Below are 23258 nucleotides of genomic sequence, written 5' to 3' on the forward strand. Positions count from 1 at the left end.
AAAAACTAAATAACAGACGTATTGAAAAACGAATTCTAAATAAAATTGTATCAATAGATTATATTTTCCTCTTTATCAACATCTAAATATACATACTCGAAACTTAAAAGAAATAACAATTAATTCAATATTAAAGAGAAGACAAAGAAAAATTACTTTAGTAACATTGATTTTTATAAATAAAGGTTAAATGAATAAATTTTCTTTATAAAATTGATAACCTAACTCAAGATATTCATAATTTTTCTCATTTAAACCAATTTATTCTTTATTTTTAATCAAATTAATTATTTTATCCTTACATGATGCATGGCATTAATAAATATTATTTTTAATCGTGGTAATATCAAAATGTTAACATACAAAACATATGTTATGTCAACACCATAAATTTTGCTTGTGTAAAAAATATTTATTCGCAAGTATCTATTTGTTTCTGAATTATCTCGTTTGCTGCATAAATAGAACAATTGAGTAAATTACATTAGTATCCATCTTTCAAAAAGCTTGTGCAATCCCCTCGTTTAATACAAATTAAATTAATTTGCACATGTATTTGCATAAGTTTTAAATAAAATATAAATATAATGTAAAACAATGGTAAGAGTTTTTAAACTAGTTTGCTCTAAATAATTCTAAAAAGTACTAAAATTTTAGGAATTACTGTGAAACATAATCTGTTGGAATATGTTTAGAAAGAAAGAAAAAATATTAAAGAGTGACTTTTTATAGCTTGTTTGTGGTGATAAAAAAATATAATTTAATATAAAATAATATATATATATATATATATATATATATATATATATAATATTATATGTATAGAGATATGTAAATAATAAAATACTGACTGAACTCCAAAGTGATCGTCCAAGCGAGGAGGAATTGGACTGTGATTAAATCCTAATAATTTTCAATTAAGCTAAATAGATTAATAATTAAATTTAACATAATTTATCATGATTATATCAATTAAATCAAAATTCATGAAAATATTTATAAATATAAATTAAAGATATAATAATTTAAATTTTTATAATGTATTTATTACAATATTAATTAAATCAATCGGTATTGTGTGAAAGTATGGAACAATTAAAAAGAAAACTAGAAAGACAACTTGAAATAAACACTTTGCTCGGGAGAATTTTTTTTAAACTATATAATAATTTACTTTTTTACTTTAACAGAACTATTCAAACAGGGTATATTAATATTTAATCCAATCATATTCAAACTCATTCTAAAACTAAATATTAAATTACACTGATGGAATCTAAATAATAAAATAATGTTATTTTTTATTTTGAATTATAAAGATATGAAGTGAAAAAGACTATACTTTTATCATAAAATGAATGAAAAATATATAATAATAATAATAAATGAAACTAAGAAAAAAGAATAAATGTAATAAATAATATTTTTTATTAGTTTTTTTTTTTTTAATTCACAATGTAAGGCAAGTATAGAAAGTGGTGTTGTGATATAAAAATCAAAATCATAAATTTTGTTGTTAGCTTCCATCAATGCAAACATAACATATAATATAATTAATGAGTGTAATATAAACAGTCAGTTACATGAAATAATGTATATAAAGGGTAAACAAATCATAAATGTCTAACCTAAACACTTTCTAAATATTTGTACCTTTTATGAACAGTTTTCTCAATCAATTTTTTGGCTACCGACTTAAGTCACCCTCTCATTGTGATTTTTCTTGAAAATGATATTTTAACGTAATTTTTGGACACTATTTTGATATTGTACACGTGTCAAAATGTGATTGAACGATTTTAAATTAAAAAAAAAAACTTTGATTTTTCTCTTCCAAATATACCCTTATCTTAACTTTTTTTTTAATTTGAAACCGTCCAACCACATTTTGACACACGTGTGCAGTGTTAAAATTGTCAAAATGATGCTAGAAATTGATGTTAAAAAATATATTTTTTTTTTGTAGTTTAGCTTTTACAAGGTTTTTCGGGACATGCCTAAACTACCTAGGAGAACTGTATAGGATGTTTTGTAGAAGATCCCAACTGTTTTTTATCTCTAACACATAAGCCATTTTTATACGTGGTATGGCATGTCAAACACAGCCCCTTATCTCATGTACCAAGACATCAAATAAGAAAATATTGTGTTGAGAACCGAAGACGAATTAAATAACCCTTTGACGAATTGCAGCATAAAAATTGGATACACTTATAAGGCAGGACACACACATCGGAAGGAGATATGCTCCTTTACAACAAAATACTGTAATATTTTACGCCAGAAACTATCTATATTTATATATATATTAAAGAAGCACCATATATTATATTATATTAAATGAGTAACAAAATGAAATACGTTACGTGCATTGCTTAAATTAAATGGATCGTGGAACGATAACAGCCTTGAGAGGGTTCTTCATGACAACAGTGAAAGCGAATATCTCAGCCGGGTCGGGTGGGGCGTTGGGATTGGGCAACCAGTGGAAAGCCTGCACCATCTTAGCCAATAACAAGTTTATATGCAACATGCCTAAACTCCACGCCGGACAAATCCTCCTCCCTATCCCGAAGGGCATCATCCGCACACCTTTCGTTCCGGTCACGTCCACGTCGACCCCATCCCCGCTCAAAAACCTTTCGGGTCGGAACTCATTCGGATCCTCCCACATATTCGGATCCTCCGTCAACCAGGCCGTGTAAAACTCCACACTCGCGTTCTTCGGGACCGTATACCCTCCCAGCTTAGTATCCTCCGTTGCAGCGTGGGACAGCACGAAGTGGCTCGGCGGGTGACGCCGGAAAGTCTCCTTCACCACGGCGCTCAGGTAAGGCATCCTCTCAACGTGACTCTCCGTAACCACCCCGTCCTTCCCCACACACTCCACAATCTCTTTGTACAACCTCTCCTGAATCTCCTGATCCGTCACCAAATGAAACAGCGCCCACTCCACCGCGGTGGCACTCGTGTCCGTTCCGGCGCTGATAACCTCCGACACGAGCGTCACGAGCTCTTCCTCCCCCAACTGTCCACGTCCAGGCACCTCCAACCCGAACAACGAGTCCACGTAAGCAGCCCCGACGGGACTCGCCATTTCATTTCCGGAGAATCTCCCCTCCACGTAGGCCTTTCTATTCCTTATCAACGGCGCCAACAGTTCGACCTGTCTTTTCCTCAACTCCCTGGCCTCCTTCACCTGGCGCCGGAACAACGGCGTGAACACGGGCAAAAAGTCTGGAAGCTTGGGGAGCGTGATGAGCATGACGTCCTTCAAGATGCTTTCTATGCTCTTGATTCGGCTCTCCTCTATCTTGGCGCCGAAGCAGAGGCAGATGAGTATGCTGCAGATGGTGAGTCTGCAGTTGCTCATGACTTCAACAAAACCTTGCTCACGGGCCTCCCGTTGGATCCTACTCATGTGGGCCTCCATGGCCCATTTTCTTATCCAACTGCACTGCTTGATCCTCAGAGGGGTGATCATCTCGGTGACGAAGTTCTTCCTGAGGGTGCGCCAGAGAGGGCCGTACTCGGCGGAGTTGATGGCGCACTTCCCCATGCTGAAGATAAGACGGATGGGGGAGTCCTGGGGCCGGCTGGCGAACTGTGGGCCGCGCTGGATGAGAGCCTCGTGGATGAGGTCCGGGCTGGAGACGATGATCAACGTGCGCTGGCCCATCTGCATGGTGAAGATTGGGCCGTACTTCTTACGTAAGTCGCGGACTACGTAGATGAAGTGACGGCGCTGCAGGGCGACTTGGAAGAGGTTCCCGACGATGGGCCAACCGGGTGGCCCTGGGGGGAGGTTCTTGGGGCCGCCCCCGGTGGTGGACCAGCGGCGCCACCACCAACGGAGGAAGAGCAGGGTGAGGGCGAAGAGAAGGAGGTCCGTGAGGAGCATTGTTGATGAGTAAGTGAGGGAAGAGTGATGTATGGTAAGTGATTATATAAGACGAAGGTGGGAAAGTGGAAAGTGGAGTGAATGAGTAATTGTATTGAATAATTTTCGAAAAATGAATTACTGTTGAGAATTATTATGGTGTGACTCTCACGAGGGCTCTCTTCCAATGGTAGTCTTAAATTGAATCCAACTGTCACTGAACAAATTTCATCTCAAATCCAAGCAAGTGGGAAAATATTTGATCTTGTTGGACAGGTGGTAGTTGAGCTATTGGTTGGGATTGCAGAGCAGCATTCAATACCTTTTTTTCATTTCCATTTGCCCAATCAACTCCCACTGTCTACGCACTGCACTCTGTACGACTCCTGTTTTTTTCTTCACCATGGCCACCTTTACACTGTCTTTTCCGTCACATCAATTCATTATTTATACACTATTCCTTTAAATAAACTATTTTAATTCATTCACTGCAATTTATCAACGTTAAACGCTGCAATATACGCTTCTGTCACATCCCCACTGCACCCACATTTATTTCTAGTAACTCATATAATTGCTATCTATAACCTAACTAATCATGCTCAATTTCTAATTAAATTTTCTGCTTACATTCTAATCCTTAATTTCTTACAAAAACTAACAATGCAACACATTACCATAAAAACCATACCTTTCTAATTTTAAGGAGTCCTATATAGCAAACATCAAACGAAATTGGTTGTGATTATTATTATATTATTTGGTGCTACTGGCCACTGGACATTCAATGAATGATACCTATAAATATGTCAATTTATGTGGATTCAAAGTCAACAGAGTAACTAAGTTGTGCTGGATTACTTCCTTCCATCAATGGTCACCATAACATCTTGTCCTTAAAATACTTCATTTTAGCTTTCTTTTATTAAATAAATCTCTTAAAATTATTAAGGCTGTTGAAAAATATATGCTAAAATTTACAAAAGGTTTGTTCTATAACATGTTAAGGAGGCTTTTAAACGAAAAAAAAATCATGATATTTTGATAATTTTTTTAATATTTTTTATAATACGTGTTATTATTTTATTAATTTATTTGAATTTATATTTTAAAAAATATTTAAAATAAATTAATCACAAATTATCACATATATATTATTAAAAAAACTTTTTTTTATTAGAAAGTCCGGTAATACCTTTACAATTTTTTTCTTATGACATACAACGGAGGTCAGATCCAGAATTTCCTTTTTGTGATAATGACATAGTCCTACCAAAAGTTTAGACTGGGTCAACATATGGAAAATTTATTCTTTTAATGTAATTTTTTTAATAAAATATTAGAATAGACAATTGTAAAAATAAAATAAAATTAGATAAGTTACATTTCGAAAACATGATTTTGTCTTGAAAAATATTGCATTTTACAAGCACGATTTTTACTATTTATATTTTACAAAGCAGAATTTGTGTTTAGTTGTTTTTTGTTATTCTTGAAAGCTATTTGATGAACACGACTTTTGTTTGTTTTTTTTTTTTTACACTAAAATCATGCTTACCAAACACAACTATGCAAAAAAAATAAAAATAAACATCATGACAGTTTTAATAAAAAAAATTGTTATTAAGTGCAACTTTAATAAAAGAAATATAAAATAAAATTGTGTACGAGAAATGGAACCTCTGAATTATTAAAAACAATAAACTATCATGTTTATATTTCTAACACAACTTATAAAATTTTGTTATTCTTTTACCATTTGTCCATTTAATATTTTTCAAAAAAAAAAAAAAGATTACACGAAAATGGTAAACATTTCTCGTTATATTTTCCCTCCTTAGAATGAAAGGGATACAAAATCAATGCCAATAACTAAATTAATAAACTTTCTTAAAGAATATAAAAATATAAAAAAAAAAAATCCTGTAAGTAAGAATAGATACACATTTTTTTATACCCAAAATGATGCATTGTTTTTTTCATAAAGAGTAAATAATAATGAATTCGTTACTCGTTAACATAATAATCACACTCCCTTGATAAACACGTTACTTTAATGCAAATATATTAACATTAAGACAATTCAAAAATGAAATTAAAATATTAGAATTTAAGAGAATTAGTTTTATTTAAAATTACAATAATTTTGGGAAATATAAATTTAAATTAAAATATTCTTATTTAATCATTTTGAAGCATCAAGATTGGGTAGTCTAAAGTCTATATAGTGTGGACATTTTCATTGGCGGTTTGCAAGGGGCTAGGTACGGATGTCTAACTTTTCGATAGAAATAAGAAATATTTTTTATATTTGTTTATATGATTAAAATTAATAAATTAAGATATTGTGTATTAAATCTTGATTCAAAATAAAAATTATCTTTTAACATAAAATTAATATTTTAGATTTATCATAAATAGCTAAAAAGTATAATATTATTTTAAATGTTGACAATTTGTTTTAGAAAGTATTAATATTTATTCAAAAATAAATAAATTCAGTAGAAAATATGTCATTTAAAAGTGGGAAAGTTAGTTTGGTTTGATTAAGATATGTCAGAAGTTTTGGTTGGCTCCATCAAAGAATAAGCCAACAGATTCGTCAAAATTTTCCTTCTGTTTCCATTACTATACCTTTCATTTTTTTTTTTTTTTTAAAATCATGTTATCACTTTTAAATTTTTATTATTTTTAATAACTAAAAAGCACACAGATAAATTTCGTTTAAAATAAAAAAAAAATATAAAATTATGAAAGTATTATAAAATAGTCATTTAAGGTTCTACTAACCTAATCAATGTTCTTATAACAACACTGATTAAGAATAATTAATAATTATATAATTTTATAAAAATTTACAGTTAAATATGATATCAAACGAATTATCACCTCAATAATCGTTAATATAATTTTCTTTATTTAAAAGATAAAAATCTCTATAAATATATTTTAATTTAAATTAATAATTTATTTAAGGCATAAAAAAGAAGTTAAAAAAATTAAATTTTAATTTTAAAAATTAAATTTTAATTAAATGTAAAAATCTTAAATTAATAAAAAAAAACATATTATTTGATATCAAGTAATAAAAGTGTTAAATATTCACTTTTTCATCATAAAAATGACAAAAAAAATATTTTTAATTTTAGAAATTTGTTATATAAATTTACATTATTTTAATTATTAAAATTAATTAATTAAAATTAAAAAAATATAACGAAATCAATAATCATTAGTGATACATTAAACTTTATCATAACACTAGTTAAGACCACATGTATAAAATTGTTGCTTAACGTTCACCACGTCTGTCTCATTTATTGCATTAAATATTAAGAATTCCAAATTTGGATGGATGCATTTTCTGCATACTGTGTTGTTATCGAACCAAAAGCTGCTAAGTGTTAATCAATGTTTAGGAATACTAATTAACATAACTTTTAGAGAATTTGAACAACTGGTTAGTTATATGTCTTTCTAATTGATTTTGGCTTAAATCAATTTTTTCGTCTATTTAATAAATGTCATTTTCCGACTTTAATACTTCTTAACTTTCTCAATAATCTTTCATTACCTTAAACATATTAGGTAAAGTCAATGTTTGCCGACTTCAATCTTCATATATTTATTAAGTTAATTTTTAATTAATTTTATTTAACTTTTGAATAATATAATAAGTTTATATACGAAGATTTATATATGTAAAAAAAAAAACTAATAGGTTTATTAAAGATAAATTGAAATATATACAAATTTTACTTTATAAATCAATTTTATAAAATTAAATTATTTTTTAATATCATCCAAGTTTGCCTTAATAAAAATTTATTACACTTAATGTGATACATGTTATATTAACAAATATTTACTTTTAGGTTTAAATATCGATTCTTAATATAAAGAGCCCATTAAATGTAAAAAATAAATATTATTTTATAAATTAATTTTGTAAATTTTAATATAATTTAAAATTCATTTTTTAATAAGTTAATGAGAATACCTAATCGATACTTCATAAAAAAAAAGATAAAATCAACTACTAATTATAAAAACGTGAGAAAACAATAATAGAAATATGGAAATATATATATATATATATATATATATATATATATATATATATATATATATATATATATATATATATATACACTTATTTTTTTCAGAACATGGGAAAGTTTTAAAGGTTTACGACATTTGTTTCCGCTGTCATCGATAGTAGTTAATGAGATTTCATTCTTCCTAACTGTTAAGATATATGACATATTCAATAGAGTAATTTATTATATTTATTCAAATATCTTTCCCTCCTACTCTTTTAATTTTTTATCTTTATTTTCTATTTATTATCATGTGGAAAACAAAATATTAAAAATATTTAAATATATTATTTAGTAAAATTAATATATATTAATTATACATAATAAAAGTAGTATTAACAATATGATGTTTTTTTATAATAATATAATAATTATTATTGATATATATTTTTTATCATACTCATAACTAATATTCATATAATAAAATTAAAATACTTTAAAAGTACGAATTCAATAATATTATAGTTATTTTTTAGGTAATATATGAAAACATAATTTTTTACATCCTTTAATTCTACTGTAAAATATCATTTACAATAATAATAATAATAATTAATATTAAAAAAAATTATTTTTATCATTATAAGAGCATTAGTAATAATAATGATAATATTATAAGGACATCAATATAAATAATAATATAAAATTAATATAAGTATTAATGTTAGTTTTATTATAAGTAGTATATCATTATAAAAAAGTTGCATAATAGTAATATAGTAGTATATCTAGTTTCACATTAACACTAACATACGAAGCTTTTATTAAAAAAAAGAAAAAATATTTTAACACCAATTTTGAACACCATTTTGACATTGGACATGTGTCAAAATGTGGTTGGACGATTTCAAATTAAAAAAAACTAAGAAAAAGACATATTTGGAAGAAAAAAACCAATTTTTTTTTAATTTGAAATCGTCCAATCATATATTTTGAAGTATCAAAATAGTGTTAAAATATATTTAAAAAAAAAAACGTGTCTCAAGTGTGTTGTAGGAGTTTTTCTTGCCTTGTCATGGTCGTGGCTAATAAAAAGGTTTCCTTGTACTTAGCAAGGAATTGCTTGTACCAAGTTGCTGACAATCTTGGAGTTCTCTTTAGGGTTGCAAAATCCACATGATGGAATCCATATCTTACTGAATATCCATATATCCACTCAAAGCTGTCCAGCAGGGTCCAGGCAAGGTATCCCCTCACATCTGCTCCTTTCCTACAACCAACACAAATCTATTGTATTTCCATGTTTCTTTAGTATCACAGTAAACAGACATAATAATGGTATTCCACCACTTGGCCATTCCAGTACGATGCTATATGAATATACTAGATAAAATATTAGTTCAAAATTGGAATCCTTGATTGGTTTTTAAACATAAACTGCTGGATATTTTCTAACTGTTTTTTTTTATGTTCTTACCTTATTGCCGCTACCATAGCCTCTATGTGATCCACCATGTACTTTATTCTTTTAGAATCATTAAGATCTTCTTCCAAAGTGTGTTTTGGATCATCTTCTTGGGCATGCGCATACCCTATAAATTTTTTGCGCTATCAGCAATGAACAGAATGTGCTTAAAAGAAAACAATGGGCTTACCGTTTTCAGTTATGAACATTGGAGTATTGTTGTATCTATCTTTCACATATGTGACTGCCTTTTCCATACCATTTGGGTAAATATTGAACCAACTAAATTTAGTCTGCAAAACATTAGAAGCTTCAGAGTTGGTTATGCATGGAAGTAAAGGGGATCATGATCTTTGTACCAAGATTGAGGACACGTACTTGTTCACCGATTGGGACACCATTCTTTACTCCACTTTTCAAGTATAAACCCTCTGTTCTGGAGCTCCCCTGTCCTGTCTTACAAGCTGAGTACATGCAATCTTGGACATAGAAAGCCGTGTAGTAATTGACACCAATGAAATCCAATCCTTTCTTGAGTTTCTCTTTTTCTTTGCTGGAAAATTTGGGTAAGAGGCTTCCAACAAGATTCTCCATTTCTGTTGGGTACTTTCCCAATATTATTGGGTCCAAGAACCTGAATTATAAGCAAGTTTATACTCTAGAGCAGTTGTGTGAGCAAGAATAGAAAAGGCTGTTAAGGGAGAACAATACCAATTGAAGGTGAATGATCTTGCTCTTTCCGCAGCCAATTTGTCAGCTGTTGAATTGCTCAATGGTTCGTACCATTCATGTTGAAGGACTATCCCAATGCTTCCTTTTTGCTCGATCTAATGTTCCATCCACAAAGTACAATTTTTTTTTTAAGAAAAGTGAAACGCGTCATCTCATGTTTTTGATCAAACCATTCGATTTCAAAAAACTTGCAGGTGTTATCAAAAATTTGATTTTGTCTTATAGGACACTTAAGTCATGATGCTGAGAAATGCGTCACATACCTGATATTTGGTTCTATAGATATCAACGGCAGCTGCATGTGCCAGGATAATGTTATGAGCTGCTACAAAAGGCTCCTTTTCTGAATCTCCATCACTGCACTGAACAAGAGCTAATGGGCCAGAGCAACGGCATGGAGGATATATACCTGAACGGTAACCAAGTGGCACTAGGAAATTGGGCTCATTGAATGTAGCCCAGTACTTAACTCTGTCACCAAAGGTCTTAAAACACAGGTCCGCATAAAAAGCAAAATCTTCCCTGTTCACACAAACGTCAAAAAATGACTGTATTTAATAGCTCTTATTATTAGAAAATGAGTTTAAGTCTAACTCAACTTCACATAACTAGTTTGTAAGGTGAAATTTTAAGCCTAACTCAATTCCACATAACCGGCTGTAAAGTAAAGTTTGTCCGTCACTTATATATTATAATTTGGTTTTATCTCTAGTCGATGCAGGACTTCCAACACCTATAATCAACGTGGTATTGAAACATCTTCAGGCAAACTAAAGAACTGGTTGCTTACTGTGATTGGGGACTTAGCCAGCTTCCATATCTATCTTCCAGCTCTTGGGGACTGTCATAGTGACTAAGAGTCACAAAGGGTTGGATCCCTGTTGAGAAAAGAAGATGCATTTCCAATTAATTTTTAAAGGAAAGCTCACTAATCTCATTAAGCAATTGCCAAATTTACTACTTAATTGTATATTTTGCTTGCTGGTGAGGTTTGTGAGGAAACTCCTCTGATACCTATCATTAACGACTAATTTTTTGTTACCTTTGAGTATTAGAACATCAATTAGTCTGTTGTAGAACTCAATACCAGCACGGTTGGCTTCTCCAAATCTTCCCTCTGTTTAAAATCATGCATACCATGAATCTATGATACATTCTTAGTTGGAATGTTAATTTATTTCGCTTTTATAATGCATATGAGTATACTTGGTAGAATTCTTGCCCATGATATGGATAGCCGGTAGCTGTTTACTCCCAAAGCTTCCATTAGATCTATATCCTCCTGTGTTTTAAAACACGATGAATTGAAGTTATAAAAATTATAATATATAATAGGTTTTACGCTGAATTGAAATGTAAAATATTTTTTCAACATTTAAAACCATATAATTGTTATTTTTAAGATATACTTTAGATATTAAAAAAATTTCTTTTTGTTATAAGTTCAGTCATGATCTAACTTATATATTAAAAACATTTATCATAACAATTTTCTATAGAGTAATAATCATTTATCATATACAATATACAAACTACAAATACTATTTGAACAGTAATACGTTAATTTTTTGTTAAACGCAGTTATTTTTAGCAATTTAAGGATCTTACCTTAAATTTTTTGGTCTCCGTGTATTTTGTTTTTTCAAAAATAGATCTTGAATTTTGAGGAGAAAGAGATATGTTTGAGAGAGAGTTTCTGAGACTTTTTTATGGAACATTTTAATCCATTAATATGACTTTTGAGTATTACAAAAGACGTAGGATCGTATTGTTTAAATTACATATATTTACAAGATTTATATAAATATATTTGTAACACTTTCAAAGTAAGTTGTTTAGAATTTAGGATTTAGCCTCATTTGACTTTTTTTTAAGCAAGATCTAAATCTTATCAATTCCCTCTACCCTCTTCGTGTGCGATTAAGTATATTATAGAACCTCATTTTTTATTAATTTCAAGTATGATAGAGTCGAGTTTTACTGACAATAAATCAATAGCATAATTTAATTATAGCCCTTTAATTTAAATATCCAAAAATGTCTAGTAATGATTAATTAATCTATATTTATATACAAAGAAAATTTTTCTCTTCACACAATTCATATTTATATCTTATTCTTTATAATATAATTGTTATTATTTTTTAAGAATAATTAATATTTAATTTTTTAAAATAAAATTGTCTTTTTTTTTGAAATCATATTTATAAAAATATATTTTGTTTTGTTAACGAATAAATTTTTGTTTTAAATATCAATTTAATTAATTTATAAATATTAATAATTAAAAAAAAGCGAACACACGTGATAATGCACCCTTATTACGGAGAATTCGCTACCATATTTTTCTTATAATTAATAATTAAAAATTAATTTAAAAATATTCATAATTTTAATTACAATAATAATATAATATAAAAATTTAATCTTTCAAATGTTTTTTTTTTTTTTTAAAAAAGCAGTTAACAAAGTTGTAAGCCATATTTATTTTGTTCTGGCACACTAAATAAAGATAAAAGGCTTAATACCGCGTTTGCTCCCTAGTTTAGGAGGGTTTGTTCAATATGGTCCTATCTTTTTTTTTATAACAATTGATCCCACTTTTTTAAAAATCTGTTCAATTGAGTCTTTTTGTTCATAGTGATCCCATATTCAAGTTTAAATTGTTTATTATAGTGCTTATTATATACGATGATGACATGATTTTTAATCTAACATTATGAATAATATTTGGATAGGTGAATGTATGAAAGAACTTATTGACATCATAACTAGCACCGTTAGAAAATTGACGTCGTAACAAAAAAGGAGTCAATTGAACAGTTTTTTCAAAAAGTAGGATCAATTGTTACTAAAAAAAGATAGGACCATATTGAACAAAACCTTCCAAACTAGGGACCAAAAGCGATATTAAATCAAGATAGAACAAAACGGATTAACGAATTAAGAACATTAACTCAATCCTTAAATTTAAACAGGCTGACTTTTTTACTAAATGAGTGCAATTTCAATTTCTCAAAATAAAATCAATTGTAAAGAAAATGTATAAATGGAATATATTGTGTTTTTGAGGTGCTTCGACTCAGTGAAAAGAAGTTTAAAAAGTTTTAATTTTAATTTTAATTCATTAATTAAATTATTAATAATTATCTAAAAATAATATATATATATATATATATATATATATATATATAAATTTAAAAAATATTAAATATATTTTTAATCTTTTATCTTTTAGTAAAAATTAAAAATAATCAATTTTTAAAATTTTAATTCAATTTCAAACTTTATAAAAGTATATATATATATATATATATATATATAATTTTTAATTAAATTTTGTTACATTTATTCGAGTACTTCCATGTTAATTAAAAAACACATTTCACATTATATAAATTTAATAAAATATAATTAAAATAACTAAATCTAAATATTTCTAAAAATAAATATTAAGTTAGTTCAAAATTTTAAAAATAAATTAATTTCAATTTTTACTTAGACTTAAAATTGATCTCAAAAATATATTTATATATATATATATATATGAAAAGTTTAAAAACAAAAAAATCTTAAAAATTTATTGATCAATACTTTACATGTATGACTCTTTTTTTTTTTTTTTAAATTTGATATGAAAATATTATTTTATATATGTGAACCTCAAAACAGAGTAAAAAAAAGGCAACGAATCACAGATACATTTTTTACATATATTATGGTGGTAACCTTTCAACATCTTTGAATTAAAAGATAGAAAGAGAAAGACGTGAACCAATAATAAAAATAAATTTGATGTTTGTACTAATAAACATAAGGAAAAATGAACCTATTCTCTTAAAACGAAAAAACTAAATTAAATCTTTTTAGAAAACAGTAAGATTAAATTTAACAAAAAAAAAACGAAATAAATTGTGAGAGGTGTCATGTAATACCAGGTAGCGATGGTAATGATCATTGGCAATATCCCCATTTTTTCCGCCGTATATTACATATCTACCTGCATATACTCATCGTGGACAAGATCAGTTGCAACTTCAGAAAGAACAGTGACAAAATTCAATCCAATCTCTTAAAATGAGCTAAAACTTGAACACCTGCTCCGTGAGTGAAGTTATCCCAGTTGCTCATCCCTTTGCCGTCACTCTTGTAAGCTCCTTCATACTGTATAATGTAATAATAATAATATTGAGAAATGGATCGAAACTACCCAAAAATTAGATTTCGTGATGCGATCGAAGGTGGAGACGTGATACCTGGTAAGAGGAAGAAGCAGTGCCGAAGAGGAAACCAGTTGGCAAGGGCGAGAGATCCATATCCAATTCATTTGATGAGAGAACTGCAAGTGAAAATGCTTCTAACAGATGCAGCAAGAATATCACCCCAAACACAACTTTCGATGACATTTTCGAGCACAACCGTTGCTGTTCGTTACGCTTTTTCCCCATGGCCAAACACCATATATTATTATTAACGCGCGCAACGCGTGCACAAAAACTATTATTTTTATTTTTTAATGAGTCTTTATAAGAAACGTGTTATAAACATGTCCCTGGTAACATCGAAATTAAAATAGTATAAAAAAGGGTAAGTGACATGTTTCTACATCTGAAAATTGAGATTTCATCACGATTTTCACACAAAAACACAGACTATTGATACAACATGATGGAGTCCTGTGATGTTGACAAGTTATCACAAATTTTGAAGGGAATTCAAAACATCTAAGATAGGATGCAAAGGGTGGAAGATGACCAGTTCAATCTGACAATAATTATGAATCAAAGATTCAACAACACCTATATAAGAACAAAATTTGGAAGATCCAATTGATGAACTCTCTTGAATAATTTTCCAAAACTGTTCTATTTACTTTATTAGATTTCTATTAATGTAATGAAGTGTGTTTTCTAAACTTATTTGAATTTACCATCATTTCCAAATATGTGTAAGTTCTAAACAATTTATATATAATTAGTTACTTGTACATTTAACATTTCAAAATATTTCATTATAAGTCATTATTAACAAACTCATTATTAACAAGGTGCATCTTGTTAGACTTTACTTCAGATGGATTGCGACAGCTCAGACTCGACACCCTCAACACCATCATTGCCAAGTGAAGAAAACCAAGTTGGATGTTTTTAATCAATGAACTGGAGGACACAAACTTACAAATGAATAATTTGAATTTAATTAACGACCAAACACATCATGTCATAGAAAGAAGAAATGAGCTCCTTTCACAAAGGGCCAACCTAATGGAACAAACTCGTCACTTCAATGTTCATAACACGACGTAACATGTTAGTTGCAATTAATATTGAAGATGACAAAATAAATTAATTAAGGTTATCCTTTCCTTTCATCAAACCCATGTTATAGAAAACGACATATGATATGCTGCACAATATCGTTTAAGTTTATTGCTAATGCTTTATATCTAATTTGATTAATTTCTTCATGTTCTAAATTATTCAAATTCATTTTTATAAAATTTAAATATCGTAAGTTTAATAAAAGAAATTATTTATCTATAGTATAGTTCATTTCAATTTATCATTTAACATTTCTAAACTAACAACATTTCAATTTAACATATTATATATTGTTTTTACATTTCAAAATATAAATTTCAAATAAAAATACCTATGAGTAAATGGTGATATTGTTGAAAATGTTCTAAACTATGGGGAGCTGTAGGAGAATGAATCCTATTTTAATGTTTCATCAGGATTCTGAGTAACTGTGTATATAGAGTCTTTAATCTCATACCCTGTGACAACCAGCAGGCTGCAAAAGATTACAACAATAGCTCCAATAGATCACGTTATAGTATGTTAAGAATATTTTATGACAACTTTATTATATATTTTGATAGATATTTTATGTGATTTATAATTCTTCTTTGATATTAAAGCATAGCTCCATTATTTTATATCTTTCTGAATTTATCACGTTCTAGCTTGATATGTAGCTAAATTTCAAAGTGGGGCAATCACTTGATAGCTTAGAACACACTTCATACTGATGCCAATTAAATACATATTGTCTTGATACAATAGGGTAAAACAAGGAAAAGAGTGTAATATTTCTCTAATAACTACTGCTGTATTGGGTATGATGTACTTGTATTATTCTCTTCCCCAGTTTTTCTGAGAATGTTTCTTTTTGTGTTGTCAGCTATATACTTTTCAATGAAAAACTTGTACCAACTTGCTGATAGTTTTGGTGTTCTCTTCAGTGTGGAAAAATCGACGTGGTAAAGTCCAAATCTTACTGTAAACCCATATTTCCATTCAAAGTTATCGAGCAAGGACCAAACAAAGTAACCTCTCACATCTGCTCCTTCCCTGCTCACATTACCAAAACAGATGATAAGCATAACAAGAATACGATGATTTATTTGATTCCTTTTATATAAAAATATTGGTCAGTTCTTATGTACCTTATTGCTGCCATTAGATTATCTAAGTGACCAGACATGAACTCTATTCTCTTATAATCATTCAGATATTCTTTCTCAGTAACATTTGGATCATACAAAGTACCATATCCTACAAAAATTTGGGTAGTTAGAAACACTCAAAGACTCTGATATAAGGTGTTAACATGCTTTGCTTACCATTTTCCGCAATGAACATTGGAGTGTTATTATATCTGTCTTTTAGATAGATAACAATTTTCTTCATGCCTTCTGGGTGAACATTGAGCCATTCAAATGGAGTCTGCATAACAATTCAAGTTTCAGAATCAGCAAGGTTTCGAAGAGGATCATAAAAAAGGGTTGAAGTACTTACAAGCTCTCCAATTGGGACACCATTTTTTAGTACAGTTAGCTCATATGAGCCCTCTGTTCTGGAGACTCCTATCCCATGTCCACATACCGATGATAAGCAGTCTCGGACATAATAACTTGCATAGTGGTTGATGCCAATAAAATCCAGTCCTCTCCTCAGTTTTACTTTGTCATTACTGGAAAATTTAGGTAAGATGGTTCCTAGAATCATCTCCATCTCTTTTGGGTACTTACCGAATAAGATTGGATCCAAGATCCTGCAATATTATAGTTCAATAATTATAGAATCAAATGACATACCAGCTTTGCAGGGAGTTGAATTAGCTTTGAACAGTAATATTACTGATATTGATTCAAATGTACTGAAAATTATAAATATCTGTTCCAATCTATCATAGTACCTAACTATAACCTTTTATATCAATATCTAACTGCCTTTAACATCCGTATTCGGCAGTAAAAAACAAGGAAATTTTACCAATTAATGCTGAATGATTGCGCCCTTTCGGTTGCCAACTTATCTGATGTGGAATTACTTAATGGCTCAAACGAGTCGCAGTGTAAGACTATTCCAATTTTCCCCCCTTGCTCATTCTGGAAATCCCATCAATAATACTACAATTAATAATACTACAATAGAGAAAGTTTCTACTGTGATGTTGTAATCAAATTACCTGGTATTTGTTTCGATAAAGATCAACTGCAGCTGCATGTGATAGGATCATATTATGGGCAGCCACAAAGGGTTCTTTCTCTGAATCTCCCTCACTGCAATTTCCAAATATGCCAGAGCAGCGACATGGTGGAAATGTACCTTCGCGGTAAGCAAGTGAGATTATATAATTCGGCTCATTGAAAGTCACCCAGTACTTGACTCTGTCACCAAAGAATTTAAAACAGATATCTGCAAAGAATTGAAAATCTTCCCTGCAAATATCAAAATATGTTTAGTGTCATTATCCAGTTTTTTCAAGTCAAACAAAAAATCGAAGTGGCTGCTTTGCTTACTGTGATTGGGGACTTAGCCAAGCTCCGTATCTGTCCTCAAGTTCTTGAGGGATGTCAAAGTGAAACAATGTAACAAACGGTTGGATACCTGCGAGTTGCACAGTTAAGAACAGATATAAGATAAAAAAAAAAAGTAGATACTGTGTCTCCTAAGCCAATAGCGTAAGAAAATTGAAATGAAACCTTTGAGTAGCAACGCATCTATAAGTCTGTTATAGTAGTTGATACCCGCCAAGTTAACTTCTCCAAATCTACCTTCTGTTCAGAATCATTGCATATTCTGCTTGTCAATTGACAATCGTATACAAGTATTTAGTGTCTTCTAATCTAATATCAGGCAGATTTTGTTAAAACAAGAATCTTACGTGGTAGAATTCTTGCCCATGATATTGAAAACCGGTAGCTGTTCACTTTCATAGCTTCCATCAGATCAATATCCTCCTGTTTTCATTACAAATTGAAATTGGGGACATCTATTACTTAAACAAATTGAATACCATTTTCTTCCATTGGTATATAAAAGAACTTTTACCAAACAATTACTTTTTCTTCTTCTAAATGATACAGTCACAAATATGTCATAGTAGATGCAAACTTCCTATATAGAAATAGCTAGGATTTATGAATATGATCTATATAGAACTGAACAGAAACTTAACCTGATACCGATGGTATTGATCAACAGAAACGTCACCGTTACTTCCATCATCTATACTACCTGCAATACATGGACTTGCGAAAGTTGAAGCTTGAACAATATGTAAAACATTAAGAAAATAAGAACTGGAATACAAAAACTGGTTTTTGAGGCTCTTGGTCTGAACACCTGCTGTGTGAGAGAAGACATCCCAGTTGCTCAACCCTTTACCGTCACTAGAGTAAGCTCCTTCATACTATGAAGAATATTAAATAGCCCATGTTTAGAATGCAAAGAGTTAAGTTCATAGGGGTATTTGGGAATTTGGTTAATGGGGTCATTAATCTGGCAATGGTGATTGGTGAAAAATCAAGAACTAAACAAGAAGATGATGGCAAACCTGGTAGGAAGAAGAAGCAGTGCCAAAGAGAAAAGGTGGAGATGGATCTAATCCCAGTGAAATTGGCAGCAGAGAGCACATGAACAGGAACAACATTATCTCCAAAACCAATCCTTCCTTATATCCACAAAACCCCATTGCATTGTCTTCTTAATATGGCAATTTTCTTATCCAATCTCAGTAATCTCAACCAATCACTTTTTCATTGTTCCATGCCAATGTGCTATAAGAAGATCTTGACAACTGGAGAAAGTAAAAAGAACGTAGAATTTACCAATTATTAAAATATTTGGTTTATGATTGCTTGTAAAAGTATGATTATCCAAAAATTACTGTATAATACCTACCACTCCCAACTACTTACGAGTCCTATGCATGATAAATTTTTCAAGATTAGGTCGATTGACATTGAAAGAAAATAATATAATTTATTTTACTCTTAATTCCATATTAAGCAGTAGTTAGTAAAAGAATTGTTCTAATATGCTACCTCTAAGCATGAATTATATTTTAGGTATCTTTCAGCAAAATTTAAGTTTTTAACTGGCTATATAAATAAATTATGAAGTGAGGTAATTTTATTACAACCTTTTTGGTGGATGTGTGTTAACATTTTTCTTATTACCATTAAATTTAGTTAAAGCAATAATAAAAAAAATGAAAAAACTTCTTTTATACTTTTTTAATAACACATATTTGTGATTATTTGTTTTAAATATTTTTTAAACCTAAATTTAAATAAATGTATAAATATTGTAAAAATATCATTATAATTGATGGTTCAATACCATCCATCAACATCACTACTACTTATATTAATAATAAATATTATTATTTTATAAAAGTCATCGCGCGTATCAGGATCAGGGTGGGAAAAAATAATGAAAGTGGACGGGTTTTGTATTATTATATATTTTAGGCGTCTTTCATATTATTATAAAAGACAAGAGAGTTGAATTATTAAACCTTAATCAATTAAAGGATACCCAAGGTTAAAACATGTTTTACTTTGAAGATTGGATACACAGATCAAATGATTATATATGAAAAAGTATACTAACTTGTATACTTTCTTTATAGTATATTTCTTTCTATGAACTTTTTTTTTTTCATGAATTTCATAATTTATTTTTAGTTTTTTTTATAATTATTTTATTTTTATTTCGTTGTTTCTAAAATTTATATAATGGTAATATCTTTCTTTATTTTTGGCATTGACAAAAATACATATCCAAAATTAAATATTTAATAAAATCATGTATTTTTGTTGTAATTTTTATATCTTGTAAAACAATAATTATTTAATCAAAGTTAATATTTGAAATACTAACTAGGTGGATATAAATATAGATAGAAAATATTTGTCATTCGATAAAAAAAATCATACCCGTATAAAAATTTAAAAATAAAGATAAATTTTTATTTCAATAAATAATCAAGCTCATATTTGTCGTTCTCATTCATGTTGATCTATGATGTATGATACTTCAATCAAGGTCTCTTGTTATCCATATTTTATAATAATTTATTGATATTTATTAATGAAATATATATTCAATAGAGCAATAATAATTTTATGATGATAATAATTTATAATTTTTATGTTCACGATTGTAATATATATAGTTTTAATTTGGATTCCCACAATATATTTATCAAGTTTTTAAGAATTACTGCACATTTTTTAATATGCATATACTCGTATCATATCTTATTATTTTGAGAATAAATGTATTAAATCGAATACATATCATATCCAATAGACATAGACATACAGTGCATTATAAATATTAATGGAAGAGAAGATGACTCATATATCCCTGTATTTTTCAAATATATATATATATAATAAAAATGGTTGCATAAAAAAATATTCAAAACTTAATTTGTTTTTACTATACAATCTTATAAATTAAATAGGATTGTATTATAGGTACTATGCTCTCCATCTGTCATTTAAGAAAAAATATAATAATTTAACTTGATTTTAATAAAATATTTAACTTCACTCTCTTCCAATTTTACACCATGAATTAAATAAAAACTAAGATAAAATTATGAATCATAAAGGAATAATAATCATGGTCTCAAATACTGAAAAATAACAGTTAAATAAGGACAAAATTTGTATCACTGACACTTAAAAAACACCAGAAGAAATATTATATACAAATTATTTAAAATCCAAACCGGGAAGAAACAAAAAACTCATCCATTCTACTCTGAAAACCAGATCAAATGATTATTTGAAGTGCTAATGACTTCGACCTCAAAGAAAGTAGATGGAAATCCTCTCCAACCACTCTCTATACACTTTCTCAGTAACATCAACTGTGATCACTTGGTGTTACATGACAGCTTCTAAACTACACCTCTCTCACTGTTTAGCCTGCTCAAATAATCAACACAAACTTATTAGCTGTATAGTATAATATAAATAAACATAAAAAAATAATAATCTGGTCATTGGTCTTTCATCCAAATCACACAAAGCAAACATACCTGTGAATAGAGGAATGTACCAAGAATTGCAATGGCTGCACCAAGAGCATTGACAGGCTGAATTGGTGTGTGGAAAATAAGGATTGAAGACACAATAACAGAAATTCTCTTCATTGTGTTCCCTATGCTAAATGTTAAGGGAGAAATCTGATCAAGGGACATGTAAGATACTTGGTTGTACAAGTGGTAAAACACACTCTGAGCAGCTACCCACCTATAAAAATTACAGCAATTTGAAGAGATAAAGGATGGTAAGAAGAAAAATAAATTAACAATAGGATGAGAGTTTACCTACCAGACAAAATTGGGACCAATCTGAGACAAGGCTTCTTGCCAGCCTGCAGCCCACAACTTTGGGCCCTCCACCGCAATGGCTAAAGGTGTGAGAATCAATAGAGATAATATGGAAAGACAAGCATAGTAATTCATTCCACTAACAGACATCCCTTTCATTCCCTTCTTTGAGAATATGTTCCGAAACACAAAGGCCAAATTGGATATCATAGCGCCCATAAATCCTGAAACATGACATCCATCAACTCGTTGCAAATTTAACATCTTCATCTTATCAACTCAGTCAGTAAATAGTTTTACCAATCATGTTGAAATTCAGCTCTGTCACAGCAGCAAGTGCGCAACCTCCTATAATTGGAACCAGTGAGAGGTAAACCGGCACAGGGAATGCTTCCCCCAGCAAGAACCTTGATACCAGGACACTGAAAGCAGGTTCTCCACTCTTGATGATGTGGGTGAATGAAACTGCAACTTTGGACATACTCACAGTAGCTGCAACATGCCCAATTGTGTGTGCCACAGCAACCTATGAGTAAATAAGTTAATTTTCTCCTTAAGTTTATCCAAAGAATGAAATAAAAATGAAAATGATTATTACAGGAAATAGGGCCTTCCAGAACTCCAGATTAACTTTGGGAACATCAGCAACCCTTGTGGCCCATGAGATTAACATCATGAGAGAGCCAGCAGCAAGGGACAGAGTGGAAATAAGCCAGGGATAAGGAAAGGCATTCAGAACCTTCTTGTTGTATATGTTGAAGACCACATTCAAAGCCCACCAGGTGGCAAAATACAAACCAATTTTGACTCTCTGGGTTGCTTCAATCCTTTCTCCTTCGCCGTTAAGCTCAATGTTAAGCTCAAGTGGCCGTGACCTGTCTGCTTCATAGGCCCGGCACTCTGTGACCCTTCTTCCGAGATTTGCTGACAAACCAAACTTCTCAACGGATGAAATGTGAAGAGGTTTGAGGGAAGACAGTGAGGGTTGAGTGCAGTGTTGAACATTGTTTAATGAAGGGAAAGTGCAGAATTGAGGCCTTGGCACCATGTGACTTAAGGTAGCAGGGTTGGTGAGAGGCCATGCCGAGTACTTCACCAATGACATCATGATGCTTAACTTGGGTGAGTGTGTAAAACAAAAAGAGGTGAATTTGTAGGTGAGAAGAGATGAAAGAAATGTGCTTTTGTTTGTTGATAAGATCTATGTGTTGTGTTGGATGTTAAAGTGAGAAAATGTGCAAGAGTTGAACGATTACTGCGAGGGAAGTGGCGAGGGAAAAGAGGTTATTGATATAGTGAGAAGAACGAAGAGAAAGAGAAGAGAAAGAGGAAGCGGATACTCCTATCATAGGATATCGACTACATTTGGTCACACAACAAACATCCTTTCGAGTTTATCTAGGAAAAACCGAATAACTCAATCTAATCTAAATCTAAACAATCAATGCTGTTTTGATGAAGGGTGATTAGCGATGTGTGCACAAGTTATTCATGCTTC

At 30.0% G+C, this 23258-nt stretch overlaps 3 protein-coding genes across 3 annotated transcripts; all 3 read right to left on the reverse strand.

Moving 5' to 3' along the window:
• Positions 1–2167: 2167 nt before the first annotated feature.
• On the reverse strand, positions 2168–3937 carry LOC106768697 (cytochrome P450 77A1). The gene has a single exon (XM_014653969.2). It carries the CDS (start codon positions 3899–3901, stop codon positions 2381–2383), a length of 1521 nt encoding a protein of 506 aa, XP_014509455.1. The 5' UTR covers positions 3902–3937; the 3' UTR covers positions 2168–2380.
• Positions 3938–8863: 4926 nt separating this feature from the next.
• On the reverse strand, positions 8864–14601 carry LOC106767544 (beta-glucosidase 46). The gene is made up of 12 exons (XM_014652466.2): positions 14374–14601; positions 14215–14281; positions 14053–14117; positions 11324–11399; positions 11160–11234; positions 10908–10995; positions 10381–10639; positions 10097–10212; positions 9764–10019; positions 9576–9678; positions 9398–9512; positions 8864–9190 (listed from the first exon to the last, which is right to left on the reverse strand). Exons 1-12 carry the CDS (start codon positions 14563–14565, stop codon positions 8962–8964), a joined length of 1641 nt encoding a protein of 546 aa, XP_014507952.2. The 5' UTR covers positions 14566–14601; the 3' UTR covers positions 8864–8961.
• A 1426-nt stretch (positions 14602–16027) lies between these two features.
• On the reverse strand, positions 16028–23186 carry LOC106766577 (beta-glucosidase 46). Its single transcript, XM_014651298.2, has 16 exons — positions 22359–23186; positions 22061–22286; positions 21762–21984; positions 21467–21680; positions 18965–19114; positions 18754–18820; positions 18587–18645; positions 18293–18368; positions 18111–18185; positions 17928–18015; positions 17594–17846; positions 17398–17513; positions 16921–17176; positions 16746–16848; positions 16569–16677; positions 16028–16473 (listed from the first exon to the last, which is right to left on the reverse strand). The coding sequence occupies exons 1-16, from the start codon at positions 22866–22868 to the stop codon at positions 16224–16226; spliced, it is 2775 nt and encodes a 924-aa protein (XP_014506784.1). The 5' UTR covers positions 22869–23186; the 3' UTR covers positions 16028–16223.
• Positions 23187–23258: the final 72 nt, after the last annotated feature.

This window comes from Vigna radiata, chromosome 7, assembly GCF_000741045.1.
Source record: "Vigna radiata var. radiata cultivar VC1973A chromosome 7, Vradiata_ver6, whole genome shotgun sequence".
NCBI classification, from domain to species: domain Eukaryota; kingdom Viridiplantae; phylum Streptophyta; class Magnoliopsida; order Fabales; family Fabaceae; genus Vigna; species Vigna radiata.